The 26,688-nt window shown below is 31.2% G+C and overlaps 1 protein-coding gene across 1 annotated transcript; it reads right to left on the minus strand.

The window, feature by feature from the left end:
* Positions 1-457: 457 nt before the first annotated feature.
* LOC133785221 (protein FAR1-RELATED SEQUENCE 5-like) lies at positions 458-2,644 on the minus strand. Its single transcript, XM_062224472.1, has one exon. The coding sequence runs from the start codon at positions 2,642-2,644 to the stop codon at positions 458-460; it is 2,187 nt and encodes a 728-aa protein (XP_062080456.1).
* Positions 2,645-26,688: the final 24,044 nt, after the last annotated feature.

Consider the following 26,688-nt stretch of genomic DNA (forward strand, 5'->3'; position numbering starts at 1 on the left):
GATACGCATGGTATATAATGAAGAGAAAGAAAAGAAACGATTACAGTCAATTTGTTATCTAATTTTATCAATTAGAGTGAAGCGTCACTAAAAAAGGAACGTATATTTAGGATTGGTCATTTGATTATCATTAATCTACCTTTCTAAAACATTACAAATATGATTGAACTGCCATTATCAATAATTTTTTACCATTGAAACAAATCTACTATTTAGCTACAATTTGAATTCACTTACATTAATGCAATTTTTATACTAATTCAGCCACCTAAACCATTACAAAACACTTTAATTGTTAAGTATGATAGAAAGCCTACGAAAATAGACACTTAGTCAATTTGCACTATCATTTTGTCATAAAGTTCAATGGTCATCTAGATTCGTCGAATTTAGCCGAATGCTAAGCTCTCTTACTTGGTGAGGTTTGTTGACTGTGAGGAAGCGGTAGACCGACCAGCTAAGGGCATGTTCTTCGATTGTGGTCTGCAGAATAACAGTTCGAACACTTCCTTTTAGTTTTAACGGCTCCATCCGACATATCTATCGTAACATTGTCCCTATTGTTTCTTGCATAGGCGGATCCTTTAGTTCTACAAGGTGTTGGGTCCCTGGTAATGTTTTCATTTTCTTGATAGGTTTGATATCGTCCCGAGTCGTTGTCACCGGTGTTTGATTCCAATGGAACTGCATCCTTGAACATTGCAGTTAGTGTTGCCACTTCTTGTTTCGCTTTGGTGTAAGATTGCTCAGACTTGGAAGCGTAATAGCTCAACAAGTTTATATCCAAAGCGAGGGATGCCTGCCTAGCCATTTCAAATAACTGTTGCTTTTCTGTGGAGTTTTGCTTTAGTTTGAGGGGGAGGTCTGCTTTTGCATTCTTACTCCACCGTTTCAGCAGGAGAGGTTGTGGTATTATCTTCATATGACGGTATTTCATTACGGCCCAAATATGTCTACACGGATAGCCGTCTATCTCAAAAAGCAAGCAGTGACAGGTGAATGTCTCCTCTTGTGGGTGGTAATGAACGTTGTACACTCTATTCTCGTGTTGAAACTTTGACAAACTGTAGAAGAATGATTCAACGTTGTCTTCACAATTGTTGACAAAGTACGCATGTTCCGCTTTGATTTGATCAGCCACTTTATAGTACATATTTCTAGTGTATAATTTGGCACACTGCTCATGGTACGTCTTAAGAGCATTTTTGGGATCTGGTATTGGAGGACTACTGTGTCGACTATTGTAATCATCTTCTCTCTCGACGTGCCTCAACTTTGTCATAGCAACGTCAATCGAGGTAACGAATTCACGGAGACTATAACTTGCATGTAGGAATTTTTTAATACTTGAATTCATGGACTCACATCTTTGGTTGGTCCGCATTCTAGCAACAAATTTCCCTCTTAGGTATGTCTCTGCCCATGAACGACGACTGTGATAAGTGTTGGTGCACCATTGGCTAGAATGGAGGTCAAAATTGTGTATTAATTCCCCCCATTTTTGCATGAATTCCTCTATTGTGTAATAGTTGTACATGACATCTTGAAATCCTTGTAAGAATCGGGGGTCTTTTGAAATTTTTAAAGCGTTGGTACACAGGTGCCACGCACACAACCGATGAGTTGCATATGGGAAGTACTTCAAGACAGCATTTTTGATAGCTCCATCTCCATCTGTCACCACAACCTTTGGTGTTACATGATTGTGGCATTCAATAAATTTGTCAAGCAACCAAAAGTAAGTTTGCTCATCCTCGGAGTTAAGCAGTGCCATTCCAAATATGCAGGTCTTGAAATGATGATTGACGCCCAAAATAATTGTCAGGGGTTTATTATATTTGTTTGTCATATATGTTGTGTCAAATCCAATAACCTCACTGAATGCGACGAAATCCCGTCGAGAATATCCGTCTTCCCAGAATAGGTTCCCCAATCTGTTGTCCACGTCACATTGATATTGAATGAAGAAATTTGGATCCCTCTTTGACAGACAATCCAAATATCCCAAAGCACCATCTGAATCTGTACATCTTTTCTCTTTTCTTTTGACATGGGCGACCTTGTTGTAAACGTCTCGTAGCTGGCAAGGCATCCTTTCGTACCCACCAGACTGCATTGCCAAGTAGGAGATGATGTGTGAAGTTCTTATCCCAACTTGGTTCATTGACCTCACTTGAGCAACTAGGGTTTCTGACACAGAACGGTTTGATCTCAGAAATCGCAACTCATCTAATGATGCCTTGTCATGGTTGTGCAGAGGTTGGAATTCCTTGCAAATCCACGGACCCTCATCGCCCATCATTACGACTCGAAAACTAGCTTGGCAACCAGTCCTAGTAATAGATGTTTTTCGTTTGCTCCCACCGGCCTTGTCAATTTCCATGTGTTTGCGGAAACCTTCTTTTGAACATACCCATTTTCTCATGGTGATGTTCCCATTTTTTTTCCGTACATCTGCTTTGCGGACACTGAAACCTACCCACAAAGAGTATGTGTAATAAAAATCCTCCCACTCTTCAAGGGACTCCAAGACCTTTCCCTGGACATCCTCTGTTTCAATATCATTTGCGAGTTTCTCAATCCCCAAAGATTGTAGTATATTTTCCCAATTTGATGTTTCTTGCAAACTTCCTACCTCGTCCATATTTAAGTTAAATCTGGGAAAGAAAAGCCAAGTTTTAGGCAATATATTATGAATAGAGTTATTGTATGTTTTACATAGCCCATTATACATATAATTTGACCTATAAACTCAGTCGATATTGGTGAAAAGCTTGATATTTCAAAGGTGTGTAAATACATGGCACAAATGTGAAACTGGATTTTCAAAATAGAAGAAAATTCCTATTATTATAATTTTTCCTTATTTGGTTCCCATAGAAAATGGGAGACATACCCAAATTAAAGGAAATGTGAACGTAAATAATAAAGGCCAATGCATTTTCAAGTGTAAGATTTATTTGGGCCTTCCATTGATATTGAGGAGATTAAACAATAGGCCCAGTAAAATGAGCTAGTCAATATATTGGAAGAATTTCTAATGATGAGGGAATGTGGGCATTAATAGACTTAAGACAAGTTTCCTTTGAAAATAAAAAAGAATTTAAATTAATAATAAAACGATTTTTTTAACTAAATTAAAATTTGACACCTAAACTAAGTGATTTTTTATGACAACCTTGAAAGTTACATATGTGCATGTGTACAAACTTTGAGTCATGAAATTGCTGTTTAAAAATATGGTCAGTTTCTATTACTTTAATTATAGCCCCTATTTGGTTCCCACATAAAATAGGAGACATACTCAAATTAAAATAGTGTCAACATAAATTTAGTTTGATTAAGGAGAATAAAATAAAGATTATGCTCACCTTGTTCAAGGAGATTCGTGCACTGAAACTTTTGAAGGTGAACTTGGCATATCCTCCAGATTTTGTTATATTCTATTCAATTGTGAACACAAAATGTGTTGTTGGTTAAATTTTAAAGTTGGGGGATACAGGTTTTTATCCAAGCAAGTTATTAGGTAGACATATTTATTGGGACATTTAATGTTGAATAAAGTGTACACCTTTTTTAACGAGGCCCAGTTGATGTTTTGGGCCACCTGAAATATATGTTTTTAATGAAAATATTTTATTAAACAATTGACCCTTATTTTTCCATGTATGTTTATCCTCTAATTTTGGTTGTTACTTGATTTAATTTGTAAACTTTGTGTTGTCGACTAGTGGTTTCTTGTGACTTACAATAGTTAAAACAATAAATCCATTCAACGTATTTTATAATGTAAAATAGTCAACATTTACTAAAATCTAGAAACTAACCACATCACCACAAAGTTTGTCATAATGACATTTTCGTACAAGTACACACAATCATTTAATATCCATACTACATGGTATTTTTAATTCAACCACAACATATTGAAACACTAAATAACCTAAGAGACCAAGTAAGGTTATCTGAGTTAAGACTCCAGCAAATACAAATTAAAAATACTTAACATAGTGAAAATGGGTTGATGTGGGCTTCATTGTCTGGTAATAGTTGTCGGATCAATCAACATTGTCCAAGTTCAAACATGCGGCCATACTCAATTGATTGTTCATATTATCGACCACTGTTTCAATACCTTTCATGTGCTCATTTGCAAGATTGGTTGTCTTTGTTAATTTGTAGATCAAATCTGACAAATCAAGCAGGAGGTCTCTTGCTTCCTTAGAAAGTCTATAGGCCTTATTCCTCAGCCTCCTCTCTTCATACAACTTATCCTTAAGAGTAGTGCAATTAGAACAATTAACACACTTAACAAAAGCATGTTTGGATTTAGTCGAGATTGATGAAGCATTCATCCTTGACGATCCCGGGCTCCCGCAATGCATCGGGCATGCACTGTTTGGAGTACCACATTCTCCGGATGACATAATTAATTTCAGGGGGAAAAGTTGTCTTCTTGGTGGTTTATGCATAAATCTCTAACCAATAAATGCACTATACCAACCATCCATTATATAGGTGTTCATTTCGTGTAGTCTGATTTTTATTAGTCACCAAGTATTATTCACATACTATTTGACCCATACTTTCAATAGTAAAATGTGTCTATGCCATGCCACATTAAATTAAGTGGACCCTAAAAATGTAAGGCCACGGCATGGGAAGTACTGTTCACATACTATTCTGCCAATAGTTTCAATAGTAAATTAGGTGGCATGACAGTCCATTGTACATTGAATTCTGTGGACCCACCAAATATAAGAACCACCAAACTAAAAGATTTTGTCCTCATTCATTGACATGACAATCTGAATTAACATTTTATTTTTAGATACATTCATAACAAGTTTTAATAAAAATAATTATTTTCTATTGTGGTCCTTATTATTCACTACTAATAATTAAAAATTATTTTATAACGGCTAAAATTTTGATATATTCTAATTTATAAAAAATAATTTTTAGTCACATTTTCAATAAATTAAACGATATATTTATTGCCAAAGAGTTATTAAATATTTATGCTTAATTATATATTCAATCACTAATTATTTTTTTCCTATGATGGTATTATGGTTGAAATTAACAATTATATAAATGTTTAACTATAATTTAGAAGTTTATGCAATCTTTTTTGTAACCTGTTAGAAGGCCCAATGAGAAGGAAGGAGGTGTTGCCCCTTGAATGAGCTAAGCCGATTTGGTGGGGCCATGATTTTATTTTTCTATAGTGGGATTGGGATTGTGATTGTGAGTGAGACCGGAGGCAGAGCAAGAAGCAGTCAGAAGAGGAAGAAGAGAAGGTGCTGGGGCAGTGGATCCCACCATACGCATACGCAGTGGTCTTGGGTCGTTGGCCCCACCTCGTCACCCAACTTTAGGGTAGGCAATAGACATAAATGGGTCACTACCAATGTAAATGGGAGAAGTCATACTTTTATGGAATGTTAAAATTTATGTGTCTTTCCCACAACTGGTACACCTTAAAAGTACACATATCGTGTCTGATACAACCCAAAAAAATTTTTGCTTAATCATCGTTTAGGTATTTTAAGAAGTGTCCAATGTACACGTGGAAATTTTTCACAAAAAAAAAAAAAATTCAATACAAAACTCTTAATATTATTTTAATTTTTTGAGGTCCATTAATATGATTGCTTCATGGAACTATCATACATTCTAAAAATGTGAAATAGTAGGATCACACGGATAACCCACAAATGAGGTTAAGAAGTAAATATCATTAAGAAACAAAATATGTAAATAGTAACTACTACAGTACCGTTAGAAATAGCATTTAATATTTTAAAAATTATATAATAGTTACAATAGAGATTGTCACCCACCTGGATAGTACAAACATTATAAACATATTGAAATATAGTTAATAATAACCATACTATTAAAAGTGGTGTAGCATCAACTTAAAATTGTACTTGTTCGAATAACATTAATAAAGTTTTGTGTACTTAAAAACTAATTATATATGGAATAGTAAAAAAATCAAGTCAAGGCATTGCACACTGCCTTGGCGGCACTCCTCTCAGCTAGTTTTTTGGAGCACTCTTCCACTCCTTCAAATATTCTACCTTCTACCTCCACACATGAGATAAATGTAGGACAATGATCCGGGCCAGATTTTTTTGTATAATATCTTGGCAAGCTCCAATTCATTTTTTGGAGACGCTCTTGCAAGATATTTTTCCACGACACGTCTTTTTCAAAAGATGTGTAAAGAGACCTACTACCATGGGAACTTGATGATGACCCTTAGTTTAATAAAGTGGGATTTAAACATTAGGGTTGAGAAGTAAATAATATGAAAAATGTAATAATTGTTTAAAGAAAAAATATATTTGACCCTTTATATATTTAAAAGTGAGTACCTCCATTAAATCCTGAAGTCTGAAAGTTGGCTTTCTCAACAGAGAGGAATCCATATGCAATCCTTGCTACATCATTCATAGCTTCCTTCTTCGTGTTAAATGTTGCGGGAACACGAAATGCTTCATCATTGACTGTGACGGAGGCAGCAAACATGGCTTTGTCAGTAGACCCATGATTTGTGCATACGTACAAGGGAGATGGTAAGTGATTTTTTTGACAAAATTCATTCAATTTTGTTTTATAGGCCATGTTGAATGAAGGTAATAAGTTTATGAGTTTTGAGAGGTACTACTTCTAACACACTTCCCACTAGCACTTATGAAGTATTATTTTGGCAATGATGGTCTAAACCATTTCGGCTGGAATAATTTCTATAAATAGGTAGGAAAAATATTAAAATATCATGTCTTTCATGCAAAATTTGACCAGATATACGTGCTATATTGTCTGTATGTGCACTTTTTTAATGGGACTATTTTTCTACACATGTATAATTAGTGAGATCACCAAAAAGGCATGAAGTAATTTTGAAGTTCCAACTCACAATTATATTTTAAAATAGTTGTGAATTACCCTTGCATTGTTCCAACAATCTACATCACTGGATTATAAAAATATGATAAACAAAATTATTACCTTTCTACCCTCCTAGAAAGAACGATTTTCTTATTTGTTAAGTGAACATTAATTGTGGTAGTTATTTAATATATTCCAATATTTTTGTAACACTGTAACTTTTTAACTATATAAGAAATAAGTTCATGTAGAACAACTTTTATTTTTCCCACAATCTTCAAATTCCACTAAACAAAACATAAAAATAACCCAAAAAAAAAAACAAAGTTCAGAAAATATAAATAAAGCTTGAAACATCTACAATTTAAAAGTCTAAAACATATTATAAAAACAACTAAACATAATGAAGGAATGATTGTCTAGTTCATCCCCTAAATAGTTGTGACAATAATTCCACCAAAGTGTGGATATTTGTCTCCATGTCACGGAGCCTTTTCTCTAGCTTCTTCACAATTAACTTAACATCTTTGTATTGGGCCTCCATATCTAAATCGTAGCCCGAGACTGTGCTTGCTAAGACGGATACTGTATCATTGACCATGACAACTTCCTCATATTGCTTGGCCACTTGCTGGGATACTCCACATAGAGGGCAGTTATGGGAAGGGGCGGGTAGGGCATGGTATTGTGGCTGGTTTGGACAATTTTCAGTGCAATTATGGTCCATTGGTTGAATATTAAAACAATTATCTTCTTCGTTTGTTTGAGATATTTCTCTAGACTCTTGAAAAATATGAGTTGAAAATGGCTAATGAATGCTCCATTTATAGGCCTTACCTCATTTGGGAAGGAAATGTGACATTGCAGATTACAAAAGTTTTGGAGTAGGTATGATTTTCCAGAAAATTAAAATAAATCAAAACACATGTCAACTCATTGTAATTCTTACCAGCACATGTGAACTCATTTTGATTACACGGCATGCATACATTGAAACTTGACCACTCATACTTGTAAATAATCACATTTTATATTTTGACAAGTAGTCTACCCCTCCAAATCATCTTTATAATACAACACCGATTTAGAGCAGTCCCAATAGAGAACCGGTCAAAAAAAGAGCTCCATCACATAAATGTTTTAACCTTGCTACAGTACTACACTACATTTATAACATACTGTTCATACTCTAAATTATTTTTTTATTAATTTCTCATACTTTCTCTCTCTCCTTGTCTCCTTCAAGCTCTACTTCCATTTTTTTTTATTTAAATGTCGTTCTTTAGTTATTTTATATTAATTGAACTAGCAACACAGCCAAAAATTAGTTATGATTAATTTATTTAAATTGTAATTATTTTTTTTCTTTTTTTATATATATACTCTAATATATATATTTTCTCTCTACCATATATTTTTGTATAACAAATCTTTCAATATCTTTAGTTATATAAATATTTGAAATAAATATTAATGTAAATATGAAGATATATAATAATATTATTAATAATTAGATATATATTTGAAATCAATAAAAAATAAAATATTTAAATGTTGTAAGAAAAATATATTTTAGTTTATTTTATAAATTTGGATTAATTGAAAATAAAATATTATTATATTTGACATTATGCATAAATAAATATTGCAAGTATTAAAAGATATATAAATATTATTGTAAGAAATAGAGATATTATTGAAAGTGGTAGAAAATAATTAAAATTAATAAAATCTTAAAATTAATAATATATAAATGATATAGAGAAAAAAAAAATAGAGAATCTGATGTATGGTGTAATGTAAAACTTAGAGGTAAAATAGAAAGAAAAAAAAATGTGTTTTGAGGAGTTATTTTAAAGGATAGAGTAAAGCACTCCAATGAGTGCTCTTAGAGAGGTGAATTTAAAGTGTGTGAATTTAAAAATATCTTAATTCGTCCATATTTACAAACAAGTTTATTTCTAAGTAAACACATATAATATCAAGTTATAAAAGTTATCAGGTTCCCTTCCCAACTCATTCACGTGTACCCTCCCACAACAAAAAAATATATTAAAAAAATGTCAAAATGCACACTATAAGACGCCACGCCGAACCCCACCCTATAAAGGAAAATTAATTATATAACTACCCTCCTTGAATTGTCACTTCGAGTATAAGAAATCTATTAAAAAATTCAATGATTTTATTTTTTTCTGAAAGGTCACTTCAAATGTAACATTTTGCTACCCACTTTCGTCTTGGTTATGTTTAATAGTCAAATTCTTCAAGCGGTTATGGTTATGTTTAATATTTGTTTTAGGTTTGAAACAACTATCTAGACAATGATTAACACACTACCCTCAGAAAATGGGTATTAATTTCCTTTCTACGTTTAGAACAGAAAAACTTATTTTGCCCCATTTATCGATTAATTTCCCTTCAATTCAATGTTCAACAAAATAACATAAATATCAGACATCAATAAAAACCATTATGCATTTTGAATGTCACACGTTAAATTAAAAAAAAACATAACAGCAGTTTACAATACAACAATTAAAAATAAAATTACAAACATAACATCGAAGGTGCTTGAACATTAAAAACTAAAGTAGAAAGACATCTAATTGAAGGAACATAAGTGGAACTACCTGAGTACAGGTATCACCCTTCCAGTGTATTATTGATAGCCTCTACAATACGAGCGAGTGCGTCGAGCTTCCTCTCCATCTCTTGAATGGCAGCTGATAAGGTGGTCATCTCGTTTGCTGCAGCATTATATTTTTCTACCACTTGTTTTCCCAATTTGATGATTTTGTGCCGAATGTTGTTGGATTCGTTGATCCCCTCAATTGACGAGCCGCATTTTTCACAAGGATTCGAGAGTATTGGATCATCAAACTCATCCTCGCCATTGTCGGACCCAGAATACCTCTCTAAACCCCTTCCACCTATGAAGATAGATATTTCATCATTAGTAGAGGGGTTATTTGGGCTCCTCATTTTTCAATTTTCTTGGCTAACAATTTCAAACAAATTGAGACAATATGAGGACGGTATTGTTTTTTATATAGTCTTTGAAATTTCCAAAAAAAAATTCTAAACCTCTCAAATATTCCCTCCACAAGGTAAAGGACGTTTTCTTCTTGGGAAAATGTGACCGTTGATGTTATAAATAATAAATAATTTTTTTTGGACAGTGGGATTTCGTGGTGCGCGTAGATGACAGATGATGAAATATTGTTTTATTTAAAAAAATAAAAAGATAATAGAACACATTTTTATCATATTATAATATTGTATTTATAAAATAGTAATGCGAACCCTTCTGGATTGATTTGATGGGACAAGTCAATCTTTTCACAATTTGACCCAATGTCACAATTATTAAGGTAATGGGTCTTCTACTCTATCATTCAACTATATCATTACTATTTGAACTTCAGGTATACTGTTAATAATATTATAATTTATAATACAAATTAATTTCCTCTAAAACATTATATTTTCACTAAAAAAATCAGTTAATAAATAATTATTTCATGGTCTTAAAACATATAAAAAAAAACCCACAATTCTATTTTTAATTTAGTACATAACATTTTACTTATATATTCTAAATTGACCATTTGTAAAATACTATAGGTCTTGTAACATTTAACAAATGTGCAACATGTTCGTGTGTGGTCACATCTCCCAACTAGTTATGTCACTGGCATATTTAATTTTGAACATTTTTCCTACCATTCAATTCAAAGCTTTCCTCTAATATAGACTAGTCGAATTAGTACATATATAACTATTCATAACCAACTTCATTTATAAAACCAAAAAGTAAGTGTTCTACATTTAGCCAAAAAGTAGGTTTTACATTACTTTTTGTTGCGTAAAAACTAATTTGTAGCCCTTATTTAGCTAGAATTGTCCTAAGTTGGGACATTTATGGTATGTTGATAGTATGGACAAAAAATAATATTAATTGTGTCTATTTTTACTAGTATTTTAATATAAATTATATTTTCGTTGTTGAAATTTTTTTTTGACCCAAATTAAGAACTCAAGCAATGAAAGGCACAATTAAAAATATACACCAAATATCTTCACTTTCAATAACTTATAATTTTAACTGCGAAACCCATACAAGTCATGTGACGTTCATGATGAAGCAAGCTGCTAATTAATTAAAACTTAACCAATTTGTTAGAATAACTGGTCCAACTTATAGTAAGACAAGTTTACATGTAACTTGACACATTGTTCTAACTTAATAACAACACATGGTAGGAGAACCAATACAAAATATTGCAGGTGAATTGTTACGGAGAGGAGGTTACTAATAAATTTGTCGTACTCTCAAAAGGGCTTGTCGGGTTTGTGGCAGGAATTCAGTCTACAGGAGTAATACTCTCCACCAAGGATGATGGGTTATTTAGTAGGTCTACAATCTTCTCAACAACTTCATCAATACTCCTCATCTGCTCTCTTGCCAAGCTGGAAGTCTTCAATAGTTTGAATATTATTTCACTCAATTCAAACAAAAGGTCCCTAGCTTCAACACATTGTCGGTTAGCCTTTCTCCTTAGTCGCATCTCCTCCTCCAACTCATCTTCCAAAATGGGGCATCTCCTACACTTGACAACTTTATGAGCTAACTTGTGTCGACTTGAAATTGATGAACCCTTTTTCCTTGACAAACCAGGAGTCCCGAAAACCATGAGAGAAGCACTTTTTGGTGTACCGAATTCTCCGGAAGACATTGTGTTACACTTTGTTTTTTAGTGTGTTGGGTCTATGAATGTTTCCAATAAGTTTATATTTTTTGGACTGTATTCTTTCAAGTAGAATTAAACGAAATGCCTTTTAAATAGGTGTGCTTTAAGAAATATGAATAAAACTTATACCCAAACAGACAACAATAATATAATACAATGCACGAGTATTTTGTTTGTTTGTGAGTGTCAACATGTCAAAACATTGAATAGTTTCTGACCATAAGTTGACATGACATCACATTGTGGAAAATTTTCCAAATCGTGTTCAACCTTCCAATTTTTAATATACATTTCATTGTATTGTTACTATTGTATTCTATAGCTCGAACACTTTAAAAGTAATTATAAATAAATTTGGTTCCATTCTAATTATAAATTTTAAATTATTACTTATGATTCATTACATAAGTAATTTAATAATCAAACCAATTAGATAGTAAGCACATATAAAGAGTGGAAGATTATTAAATAACTCAATAAAAATATTACCTAAATATTATTGTTTATTTTATTTTTGTTTGAATTAAGTCTGTTTTACTTTATGAACATATGTACATGAAATTATAACTAATTGAAAATATTAAAGGATTACTATTGTTTCATATATTGTAACATTTTTTGTTATAACAAAAAAGTGTTATCATTGATATATATATATACTCGTAATCTATCAAAAAAAAAGTTTTGATATTTATTTAATGGTTGGGCATGGTTATTCCTGTGCACTTGAGTGCCAAAACCTAAATAATATATTATCTCCACAATTGAAGGGTCATTCATGTCCACTATTTCAATAGTAAAGTGGTCATTCACGTGCACTATTTCAATAGTAAATGATCATTCGTGTTAAATAATATATTATGTCCCCAATTGAACGGTCATTCATGTCCACTATTCCAATAGTACAGTGGTCATTCACGAGCACTAGTTCAATAGTAAACGGTCATTCGTATGCACAATTTACAAAAGTAGTCTTACTTGTCTTTTCATATCATATCTTGCTAACTATTACTAAAACAATCTGATTAATTTATTTTTTATAAAAAATGTAGGTTTTTTTTATATATAATCCGAAGGTTGGTTTAATAAAACAAAATCCAACCTAATTGACCTGGTTTTTTTTATAAAACATAATTCAAACTAGTTTTTTTTCAAAATAACCCAACTATTACAAATCAATTTTCTCCACAAAAGTAAAAATTTAAAATTATTACTTATTTTTATATTAGAAAAGTAATATAAATAATGAAGTCAATTACATAATAAACAAATATAAAGAGTAAAAGATGATTGAATAACTCAATTAAAATATTACCTGACTATTATCGTTTATTTTATTTTTGTTTTAATGAAGTTATGTTTTACATTATAGTCATTCAAATAATATCAAAACTAACTCAAATTATTAAATGAGTTCCAATGGCATTGTTTCATATATTGTCTCATTTTTTGTTATAACTAAAAAGTGTTGTCGTTGATATATATATATATACTCGTAATCTATAAAAAAAAAATTCGATATTTATTTAATGGTTGGCCATGGTTTTTCCTGTGCACTTTTCACGTTAGTGCCAAAACCTAAATAATATATTATCTCCATAATTGAAAGGGTCATTCATGTCCACTATTCCAATAGTAAAGTGGTCATTCAAGTACACTATTTCAATAGTAAATGGTCATTCGTGTTAAATAAAATATTATATCCCAATTGAACGGTCATTCATGTCCACTATTCCAATAGTACAGTGGTCATTCATGTGCACTATGTCAATAGTAAACGGTCATTCGTGTGTATTATTTACAAAAATAGTCTTACTTGTCTTTTATTACCATTTATTACTAAGATTGTGTTACATTTACCTTGTCATATCATATATTGCTAACTATTACCAAAAAATCCGAATAATTTATTTTTTATAAAAAATGTAGGTTTTTTTTATATATAATCCGATTGTTGGTTTAATAAAACAAAATCCAACCTAATTGACCTGCTTTTTTTATAAAACATAATTCAAACTAGTTTTTTTTTTCAAAATAATCCAACTATTAGAAATCTATTTTCTCCACAAAAGTAAAAATTTAAAATTATTACTTATTTTTATATTAGAAAAATAATATAAATAATGAAATCAATTACACAATAAACAAATATAAAAATTAAAAGATTATAGAATAACTCAATTAAAATATTACCTGACTATTATTGTTTATTTTATTTTTGTTTGAATGAAGTTATGTTTTACATTATAGTCATTCAAATAATTTTAAAACTAACTCAAATTATTAAATGAGTTCCAATGCCATTGTTTCATATATTGTAACATAAAAAATACCCAAAAATCGAAATATTAAAAAAAAGTCAAGTTTTAGTAATCAATACATGTGTTTGAACAATTAAAATGTCTTCTATAACCACAAATTGTAAAAATCTAACATTCAATGAATAATTGAATTTGATCGGTTAGGCTTAAATCTATTAAATGTGATCCATTCAATTACTCAAATTTAATATAAACTTCTAATAGGTTTTTAAAATATACGTGTGGTATTAATCGTAAGTTGGAAAAACAAAGTCATGGGATTTAGTACATGCATATATAATGGTTAGAAACAAAATTAGCAATTGTTAATTTAATATACAAAAAAAAAAGGTGGAAAAACAAGAAAAAAACAAAAGATCTGATATGAAGTGGTCAACTATAACCACAAATTGCAGAAACCAAATCTGCGATCAATCACGTTACACATATAAAAATAAAATAAAATTAATAATAAATTCATCCTATTTCACGTATAGCTTTGATAAATGTAACGCCCTAATTTCTCATAGATTACCGAGAACACAGCGTTGGGTCATAATCGTAAATATTGCTCTTTTATTTAATAAAAGCTTAAAAATAAATACATGGATCCATGGTTTTATAAAAAAATAAAATACTTGTCTTTAACATAAAAATGAGCAGCATTTGAATAAAACAAACTTTAAAATAAAATTTTTAATAAGTAAATAATTTGGCCCGCTCGATCTTGCTCGACTATATGGTCCCCAACGAATACATCACGAAGCTCTTAGGTCCCACTCGCCACCGACCTTTCTATCTTTAATTTCCTTAAATAACAACATCATAAGGAGTGAGCTTCTAAGCCCAATAAGGAAAATACAAATAAGGGTTAGTCACATAATCAAACATAACATATATTCACCATAGTCATTCAAACACAAACATCTAGATCATATCATATCTTAAGACATAATTCTAAATCATAATCTATAAATCATAGGTCATACTCTAAGTCATAAGTCATAGGTCATAGATCATACATCATAGGTCATAACTCATAATCATAACTATAGGTCATATATCATAATCATAACTAAAAAAAAATAACAAATTAGATATAATACAAAGATAAGTGCTTATACAGGGGTGGCAATTAAGCCCCGAACAAAAGTCCGTCATACACCGGACATAGGTCCGTCATAAAGTTTTGGCAACCGAGCCTACCGGACATAGTCCGTCATACATCATTGGACACCTTAGGTCCAGACACACTTACCCCTTTATTGTACCTGAAATGTTAGGTCATACAAACATAAACAATATCATAATACTAAACTATCTAATTTTCCTTACCTCAAAGATTACGAATGTACGTGAGAGATCGCAAAGCTAGGGCCCTAAAATAAATAAATCTCATCAGTACCTTCCTAAGAAAATTATTTAAACCACTAATCAAAATGTAACACAACCTTACCTTAAATTTGAGATTCCAAAGAAAATTGGAAAGGTCTACGACTAACTATCCCCCTTTTCTCTTCTCCTTATTTAATATTCCATCTTCTCTTTCTTAATATTTGACTCACTTCTAATAAAGCCTATATATATATCTAAACACTAACCACTTTTATTCAATTTTGAAACCATAAAAATATCTATTAACTATTTTGTTTTACTTCAATAAAGCCAGCCGAAATCTCCTCTTCATAATAGTAAAATAATATATATTTTTTTCAATACCAATAATTATCAATGCCAACAACTTCTTTTACAATTATCTTATTATTATTATTACTACATGCACGTGATTCCCCATAACACATTCTCACCAAAATAATATAAACCATTGATTCATATTTCAAAATTCTAAATATCTTAACAAATCTACCTAGAATCTCTCAACCATCTAACTATTTAGACTAGCTCCGAATAACTCAATTCAAATTGAATTCTGAATATCAAAGAAAATATACATATATATATATTCCACTATTAATTAACTTAAATACTAAATACCACCAACTTCTTTGAACATAAGAAAAACAATCAACGCATTCCCATTTTAGTCGACATATATGTATATAGTCCATTAACTAGATTTTAATTTAATTATCCTTAATTTATCTATAATAGATATTAACAACTATCTTTAAACTCAAGGAACTTAAATAATTAAATAGAGTATTTTCTAAACTTCAGACAAATACCAATTTTTTTGATAACCTAGTTCTATGGTAATCTATGCAATCATCTCACTTTTTTCTAAAATTAATTTAAATAATACCACAACTAAAAGTATTATTTTAAATTAACACTATTAATGAACATGTCATAACTAAATAGCAAACAATTAAGTAACTGAGCTACTTGGATATTACACTAAAATATAGGCTATTATTAATATAACACCAGAAAATAAAATTAGTTAGAGTTAAACACTTAACATCCTGTGTAGAAAAAGCCAACTTCCAATTTTGGACTTTTACCGACTAAGTGAGTTCCAATGCTATTGTTTCATTTATTGTAACATTTTTTGTTATATCTAAAAAGTGTTATCATTGATAATATAAAATATTCTCGTAATCTATAAAAAAATATTGGATATTTATTTAATTGTTGCCCATGCTTATTTCTCTCCTCTTTTCACACGTGATTGATAGGTCATTCATGTCCACTATTACAAAAGTACAGTTGTCATTCAAGTGCACTATTTTAATAGTAAGTGGTCAATCGCTAGCACTATTTAAACAGTAAATGGTCAATCATCTCTACTGTTTAATTGAATTGTCTTCCTTGTCTTTTTCTCTGAGTCAAAGGTACTATTATCTACTATTGTCCATGTCATGTTCTATAAAGTTCACTCCTCCCCAATGATCAAAATTAGTATATTTGATAAATAATTAACTTATTTTATGCTGTCAAACAAGGAATAGCATAATATTACAAAAATAGATAAATTAATATCAATGCATTTTTTTTCAATAATCTCACACCTTCTTTAATTATTTTTCCTATAATATTATTCACAGCATTCCCATCATTTTAAATAAAAATCGATCCACCAACTAGTGATCATGCAAAATGAAAGATAATTCTTGAACTCCCCCCACGTGCAATATTGCAATAGTCTATGGTCATTCAATTCTACTATTTATATGAAAATTTATTTCTTATCTATTAACAAAGACTATCATTCCCAAGATTTTGTACTATTATTATGATATTATATGTTTGTCTTGATATTTGTGTTTGTCCTCATCTATGATAAATATAAGTAACATTCTATACTATTTAAGTTGTACAATGGTGTCATCCTTGCATGCACGTAATATTATTTGTTCTCTTCTATCTCATGAAGATCAATTTAATTATATACTATTTAACTTGTGCAATGGTTGCATTCCAACCATAAAAAGTACTTACACGTTGTAGTACTTACCCATGTGAGTTGTGAATTGTCAAAATCATAATAACAAGTTAAAAAATAATTACCTATGAGTCATTTCCGTGAAGTTCAAACAAGAATTAAAATAATTTATTTTTTTACAATGTTGTTGGGAAGAAGTTGGAAACGAGTGAAAAATTACACATAATTTATGGTCCACGTTTATAATATTGTAAAAAAATCACAAATTTTAGTAAATCATTTTAACAGTAAATAGATTTTCTAACTTGATTTCAAAAACAATAAAACATAATATTAATATATTTATTTTGCAAAACCCATGAAATCATCTTGTCTTCGTGATTGTTTTTTCATGACTTGTTTAATTTTTTTTCAACAAGACACATTCATTGCTAATCTAGGGTAATATTTTAATATAAATACGACATAACAAACATTTAATAGAGAACAAAGATTCCATTAGAGATAAACCATTGCTTAACAAATGACAATAATATTCTAAAGAAAGAGAAGGAATTGAAAAACATATTCTGAAATATGTAGTTCATTTCTCAAACAACGAAAAAAAAATATTAATAAATATTACTAGATGAGCCACTAAAGTTGGCTGATTAGTTGGTTTAGGGTGATAATATCTCCCCCCATATCATCCACCAACCTCTCTAGAGAATATACACGATCTTTTAACAAGTCAAAAACACGTTGCATCTCGTTGAGCTGGCAATTAAGTTGATTGACCGCAACTTCAATTTCTTCGTGCTTCAATTGCAGTTGATCATAAGCAAACTCCACTTCTTGCGCGGCCCCGCAAACACATCTTTCAACATCAGCATACCCATGGCAATGGGGAACATTGGGGCAGTTTTGGTTGCATTGGTTGTTGGTGTCCATAGATGAACGTTAGGAAATAACTATCAAAAGAAGTAATAAGAATGGTTGAATGTTTAGATGGATGATTGTGGTTGAAAAGTAAATGTAGGCCCTTTGTATTTATAGGCAAAGTCCTTACCATGCTCCCAACAACTCCCCATGGTCTTGTCAAGTCATGACATATATAATAATAAGATTAAACCTCATGCACACACGGCAATTAAATGTAGTGTAAGGATGTGTTCAGACCATATAGGGAGGAGATACTTCAACATTAATATGAATTGAATTTTTCAAGATTTTGGGATGATTAGTTTTGCATGTAAAGTTCTAAATATATATTTGGCACTGGAATGATTACTTAAAATCGAAAAACAATGTACTTAAAATGGTAGAGGCGCTCACCATAGCACATAATAGAAAAAAGTTCACACTTAAATGTCTTTAAAGGAAATAAACCAAAGTATGCGACCAAGCTGGTCGCATCTAATCGCGAGATCTGATGAAGCAAGAAGGAGCTGGTGTATAGTCCAACAACACCTTTTCACTTTGACGCTGCCCCGTGCCAACCACGTGTGAGAAATTCTTGCCACGTCATCATAAGCCATTTTTGAGTAAACACCTACTTCGTTACTCAGGAGCCCTAATAATGAGGAAAACACATCAATTGTACCCAAAAATTGCAACCTCCAACCTAATCTGTTTGTAACCATTAATTAATTAGGTGAATAGGTATAATATTTGGAACATTTGACTATGGCTAGTGCCACTAATAGTGCTTGTTCCATGCATTTTTTTCCCTATTACCTGTACGCCCTAAATATCCACGGGTTATTAGCGAGCTGGAAAAGGGCATAACCCTATCAGCCACGTGGAAGCCACCTACCCGGAGCTGCTGTTACGAGTCTCTACCTCTTTAGCTCGAGCTAGCCAAAATTTTAGTAAGAATACTCAAAGGCATCGGGTCAGCAGTGTGGACACCACGAGCTGGGACTACATCAAGCTCGAGGTACAAGCTGGAGCTGACACCTCCGACCCTTTATAAAGTCAACCACGCAATGTAAACGTGCGCATATCAGACATCACATGTCTACTCCATTCCTGAATTCTCGGACACGCAGCATAAACGTGCGTGTTCAGGCACCCCACAACTGGTTTGGGGCATGCGGCCCATTATCCCCATTACCTATTGATTAGACCACACTTCATTGTCAGGTTTTAGGAATTAATCATGAATGTCACAGAAGTGACATGATGGGTAAGAAGGTCACGGGATGGCCCCCTTTGCCAACACTCAGGTGTCCTCTCCCTATAAATATGGAGACCATGGGCATTGCAAAGGGTTGGCTTCTAATTTGTAAAGAAATACCCTATAGGGAATATCAGAGATATATCAATAATATTGACTGGTGGACTAGAGGGATTTTAACCTTCGAACCACCTAAAAAAAGAGTAAACGAGTTACAACCTCCCTTTGAGATTATTCCCATATTACGGTTCATCATTTAGCACTAATCCGTCTCTTTATTCATATAATTATCTGTTGCTGAAGAACTGCGTCAACACTACCCATGTCAGCATTCGATATACTTCCCGAGAAGTTCTCGAGGGGAACTACCTAGTTGACAAGTTATCAACTGACAATCTTCCAAACCTCTGAGGAAAGGCCTCGGAACCCTCCGTGAATTTCTGAAGCATAGCTCCTAGGGGGCTCTGAGTTTGGGTCAGAGAATAAACGTTTACGGTGACTCTTCAAAGAGCCCTAGAAGTCCCCATAACGACCTCACGAGATTCTCAGAGATTCGATGGACCACATTTCTAAGAAGTGGTCTTAGGCACCTTTTCCGCTAGGATTTTGGGACCACCTACATTTTAGGGTAGGAAACCGCCCTGATAGGCCAATGGCGAATCGACATGTGTGAAAAAAATAAAAACTAAAAAAATAAATATATTACTAATTAGTTTGATTAAAAAAAATTACAATTTTAAAGCTACTAAATTTAACAAAAAGAAAATAATATTATTACAATTATTAATAAATTTAAAATTAACTATTATGAATTAAAAAATGGATAAATTAAACTTTTTAAAAATAACATCACTCATATATTTGATATGTAAAACAAAAAATAAGTTTGATGATTAAAAAATATTTAACTAATTATAAAAATAATTACTAATAACTAATTAATTACAAGAATAATTATTAAGATCAAGTTAAAGTTGTAAAGATATAAAAGTGTCAATAAGTGTGAAAACAATTAGTATAAGAAATCATAGATAATACTTATCTCTTCTTGTTCTTTAATTTTTTTTAGTATACTAAATATGAGTTTGAATAATAAATGACTAATTGTGTTTTTTGATGTTTATTAAAGTGGTATGTCGTAATGTTTTTTTTTTTTAAAGTAAACATATGAAAAAAATTAATAATATAAAAAATAAATGTGTAGGAATTTTGGGTTCAATATCAGCTAAATGCGTAGGATTTATTGGTCTGTCAAATATCTGATACAATGTCCATAACATACGATCAACCCATTCTTAATTTATATTCTATATGGACAACTTGTGGAGCATAACAACATCCTACAATAAGGATAATAAATAATCAATATACCAAGCTCACACTTACACACTCGTTAAGCTAAATTCTTATAAAAAAAAAAAACAAGAGTAAAACTGCTTTTACTTGTCCCCACAAGCAAAAGGAAATGCTACACAATTATAATTTTTAGATTTAGTCCAATTATTATATTTTGTTTGTATATAAGTGACAAGACAACTCACTAAAAGTCCATGAACATGTGAAATTACTATAAGATGAATTAAATGAATCGTACTTAAGCTTGCAGTGTAGAAGAATGTAAAGTGCACGGTCCCCATGCTGTATGATAACTATTCACTAAATCAACCACTTTGTACAAATATCCAACCCATAACATCATATTTTCATATGTGGTGTTACATAAAAAGGGTAAAATTATCATATTTTAAAATGTTATTCTAACACTATTTTCCTATTACCTTTCTAAATTTCTTTTCTTTTTAATTTTCTCAGTTTATGTTTTAAATATTCGATTAGCTACTATTTGTTTTTTGGAAGTAATCTTAATTAAAGTATAATTATATTATAACTTGTATATTATATATGAATAAAATCATAAGTTTTTTATGAATAAATATGCAAAAAAAAAAATTTTGGGAATTGGTTGGAATGTGTTCGTATTTATTAATAGGTTTTTGTTGGGATGCACATAATGAATCAGAGCACGTGGAGCCCTTTTTTTTCTTTCTTTTACAACTCTAAAACATTTGTTTTTCTTTATAATAACTCCAATGTTGTAGCTAGAAGGGTTGCCATAGTCATTTGTGGGTCCCAATTGTGGGTCCCAAAATCAGATTATTGGCAAGAGAGAGTGCCAAAAGTTGGCAACGTTGCCCAACTTGTTTTTTATTTTAATAAAAATATTTTTTATTATGTGGATGAAAAAGAATACAAAAGTATTAATATTTTAATTTTTTGGCAACATGGGAGAGTGCTAGCATTGTAGATGCTCTTGTCAAATGTCTTTGCACTGTTGAAGTTGTGCATTAAACTTCACTTGTGACTTGTCTTGTCAAATGTCACATCAATCCATTTCACAGGTGGAGTGATCTCACACGCATGGCCACAATACTTTTTACATATAGAAGTGCTACTAAATATTTTTTAAATAATTTTACAGACACATGCTTACAATTTGACAAGTGGTTTTGTTTGTTACTCAACTAATATATAAGTAAGTATTATAATACTTAATTTTAAAAAATAGTGTCATTTACTTTATTTATATATACCCAGTCATCTGTTTTTTTTTTTTTAAAAAGGAATTACCTATAATTGAAATAATTGTAGAAGTATGAACACGAAATTTTTTTGCTTCAATTATTATGTTTGTATTTAATTTTTTTAATCTCATTCATATGTGCATGCATATATTTATATCAATTATGGGCAAGTCCTTTTAAAAAAAAAATAAGTAACTCACTTCGTAACTAATAGTATATATCATTGGAAAAAAATATTAGAAAAAAAAACCCTGATAATAGCACTTCTCTTTTACACGTGTTTCTTAAAACAAAGTTACCACCCACGTCACAAGCATGGCCTAAATCTATGGATCCATCAACTCATTTCACAGCCTAGGTCCCACGTCACAAGCACGGCCTGCATAGTTGTGGATTAGACGATTTTAACTAGTTTTGCTAACCCTCCACAAACAAGTGCAAAAAACTCTCCATCAAATTTTGTTATGTACAAAAAGCTCAAGTGAAAAGGATTCAATCAATGAACATGAAAATGAAGAGAGTTCAACAAGCCGCCAAGGCAAACGGTATTCATATTGGAACTGTTAATAGTGCTGATCAAAATTACACTGACACTGTCGTTGTTGACTCCAACACGGCCATTGATGAGTTCAATAATCCAGTGTGCAAATGCGGGAAACCAGCAACTTTGAAAGTTTGCTGGAGTCCAGTAAATCCCGGAAGAAGATTCTTTGGATGCACGAACTATGTATGTAATAAGGTCAGCTTCTTTTCTTGATTTCTCATATAAGAATGATCACATTTCTGCTTGTACGTATTATAATGAGTTGTTCTACTGATTCATAGCTCAACACTTCACCATATCCATGTTGCGGGTTTCTTAGATGGAAAGATCCACCGATGTGCCCAAGGTCAAAAGAAATTATACCTGCTATGCTGGAGAAAATTGAAAGGTTGGAAACTGACAAACTTAACACAAACAACAACATGGTAAAGATTGATAAGATATTTCTACTATTCTTAATCTTGGGCTTGAGTTCTATCTTCATAATGTTTGTGTTTGTTGTAACTAATGACTTCTCCACAAAGAAATAGAATTATGGTTACTTGATATGTTCCAAATTTAGTATAATGAATGTTTTAATATCTATAATTTACATGGAACTCTATGATAAATTTCCGGTGATAGTACTTTGATGTGTCAAAATTTTGTTGGTTTTCAATGAGTCACATGTAAATTATAGGCATATTTTGGGGTAAAGTGTAGCATCCAAATGTATATGAAAATTTTAATTGACTCTCTACAAAGGCATAATTTCATACATTATTCCATAGGGGTTGCCTAAATGAAAATTAATTTTAAATCCTTGAGTTTTATTCATTTGTTCACCTTCTAATGATATTATTACATGGTTTCATTTTTTTTAACCTACAATAATTAAAATTTAATTTTCCCATAAATAAGACAGAAAAGTTGGTTTGGTAAAATTTAAGTTTGTTTAAATTTAATGCAAACTCAGTGTGCTTGTTATATACTAAAATCAGCTACTAAGGGCTACATAGTAATATAGAAAACCACTCTGCTTAAAAAATCGTGTGCTGTCTTGTCACATTGATATTGGTCGAATTTTCAAGTATGATATTATGCTATCTGCCAAATATTTCGATGGAAAACTAGACCCATCGAGATTGGTCGAAATATGAAACAAATCTTATGCAATCTGCCACAAATTTCGACGAGTCTAGATCATTGGAGATTGGGCGAAATTGTAAATTGCACAATTTGCAACAATTTCATAGTTTTTGAAAAGTGGAATTAAATATTCAGACGACATTCTCTGTTACGTTCATTTTACCAGTAAAGAAAAGATTGTAATATTATATACCTGGCAGTGGTAATAAATTATAGTCACTACTACAAAATACCCTTTACGGGAGATTTTTTTAGGACACACATAAATGCAAGTCCTTAAAAATATTTATCGAGTTTTTACAACAGTCATTGAAAGTCCAAAAAAAACACATTTTAGGACTCGCAATGAGTGTCTTAAAAAAATAAGCGCGTCCTAACAAAATCTGGGCTAAAAAATTAGTGTTTTATTTAACCATTTTAAGGACTTACTTTGGGAGTCATTAATACTCTTAGCGAGTCCTTAAAATACCTCGGCTGAAAAATTGTAAAAAAAAATAATGAATAGTATAAGTTTAAAAATAAACTAAATTATGGCTGAGGGCCAATTATGTAAATATATATATTTATAAAAATTATATAATTATTAAAAAACCTTAAAACTAGATTTTTTGTGTTTTTGAATTTTTTATATTATTAACTTTTGTATTTATAATAATTTTTATATCAAAATTTAAATTTATGCTAGCCATAAAATCAGTTAATTAAAAAAAGGGTAAGAGACACAATTGTTTTCGAATTGGGGCTGTGTTTTTAATTGAATATTCGAATTGGGGCTTTTTAGTTTCAATCCCATACAGTTATGTTTTTTGCAAGCGGGAAATACCAAATTGTTGGGGGCGAAACTAATTTTCATTTGGCTCCTATATGACTAAAGTGTGAAAAACTGGTGGTAACAAAAAGAAGAAACAAAAAACTGGTGGTCTCAATGAAAATTCACCCTTCCGCCTCTCATCCTCCATGCTTTTTGCCTCTCTGCTTTTCTTCATCCCTCGTTTTATCTATTCTCGTCGGTGGTCATGGCAGACCCAGATCTCCAGCGGTCCAACCATCATGTACAGTTCATGCTTGTCATCTTCGTCGCCACGAGCATCACATACGGTTCATGCTTCAGATCAAGTTGATTCACCAGTGGGTTCTCTCCTGCTAAGGTTCTCTCTCCGTCTCTCATTTTATTCCCTTTAGTTGTCTATCTCTCACTGGTTTAGATTTTGTTTGGATGTTTAGTTGGAACTTGGTCTTCCATTTGAATATTATTAACCGATGCTTTGTTATTTTATTTTATTGATTTTGGTTTTCGGGATTTAACTCGACTTGGGTGAATATGGTCAAATCTCATTTGAGGAAATTCATATAGTGTAGTCTTTTTGGATTAATTTATGGTGCTAATATCAGTACTTGAAGCTGAATTTTTTTAATAAATTTTGCCAAAATTTAGTTTGTTGTTTTGCTCTCTTGTTTGTTAAAAAGAGATGAAATTGACTAACTATTGAATCAAGTTGACATGTTTTATGAAATGAAAAATTGGACAGAATTTATATCTCTACAGAGTTTGGAACTTTTATTTTGTTTGATCTATTTTCTGCATATTGTGAACAAGAGCTGAGGGCCTGTTCGGTAAACTTTTTTTAAACAATTTTCTATTTAAATCATTAAAAATATGATAACAAAAGTAAGAAACACGTTCGGTAAAATATTTTTACTTTAATTTTTTAAAAATTTTAATTAAAATTTCTAAAATTTTGAAAGCAACATTTTATCACTTTTAAAAAAAAAATTAAAAAAATTTTAGATGGTTCTTTCTCACGATTAGGTTCAGCCTCTTCAGCTTCCTCCATAGCTCTTCTTGCCCTCCATGACCTCCTCTCTTCCACATGTGAGTTTTCATTCTCTTCTCCATTACTATTTCTCTCACTTTCTCACGTTATTGGATTTTTGCCATAATTTTTTCGATTTTTTTTTGTTTATGTGATGGGTACATTTGGATTTCTTCTCTGATCACAAACCAATCGATGATTTCCATTTTCTTTGCCTGCTTGTTTCTTCTCTGATCAGAAACCAAGGGACTTGTTCTAAAGGGTTTGGCTCTTGTCGTTGGATCACAGAACAAGTATGCCCAACTATCTCTATCTTCTTTTATTTATTTATGAATCAGGATTAGGAATTTAAGGTAGAGTTTTGATCTGTGGTTTCAAAAGATTGAGTATTGTTGTGTTATATATGGGATTCTGGTTTTGATCTATGTTTCGATTGCATATTCAAGCTCTCTTTTTTCCTTATTTTTTATATGAAACAATGTTATGAATTGTTTGGCAGCTGGACTAAATACACTACGATTCACTTGTCAAAGAAGAAAAATGTCATAACTGGACTAAATACAGTTAGCAAATTTATTTCATCTGTTTCAGTTAAGCGTTTTGAATTGTTTTACCATATCTGTGTTGGTTTCCAAACTTCTTTAACTAATTAGTGTTCTTACCATATAACTCGCTCTAAGATGAATGCTTACAGTTTTATCAACTTATTGAATATCATTTTACATTAGAAAATCTGCACCTTTTACCTATTCCAAAATCAAATCCCTATTGCTGTTCAAATGAATATCAGCTTTTGTTTTCCTTTTTACTAATGGTCATAAACTAGTCACATATTCACATCAAATATATCAGCCTATGTTGAAAGAGAGTCTGTCTGACAAAGTTTGAAATTTTGTTTTTAATTTTTTAATGATTCGAATCAAACAGATTGTCGTTGTTGTTGAAAGTAAGAAACACAAAAGGTGATCAAGTTTCAAATCATTATTATATTAGCTTTAACAGTGTTCTTATTTAAACTACATGTTGTAATTTTTCATTGGTAATACCATCCTTTGTTTTCTTATGTTCAGTGCCTAAATTTTTAAGGCCAAAGTACACCATTAACAATTGGTGTGTCATTCTGATAATAGTTGTTTACTTGATAGACAAGAATCCAAAG

Source organism: Humulus lupulus, chromosome 6, assembly GCF_963169125.1.
Source record: "Humulus lupulus chromosome 6, drHumLupu1.1, whole genome shotgun sequence".
NCBI classification, from domain to species: domain Eukaryota; kingdom Viridiplantae; phylum Streptophyta; class Magnoliopsida; order Rosales; family Cannabaceae; genus Humulus; species Humulus lupulus.

Bases quoted from the DNA above. Each gene is read 5' to 3' on its own strand.
- LOC133785221 (XM_062224472.1), bottom strand. From the start codon at position 2,644: ATGGACGAGGTAGGAAGTTTGCAAGAAACATCAAATTGGGAAAATATA.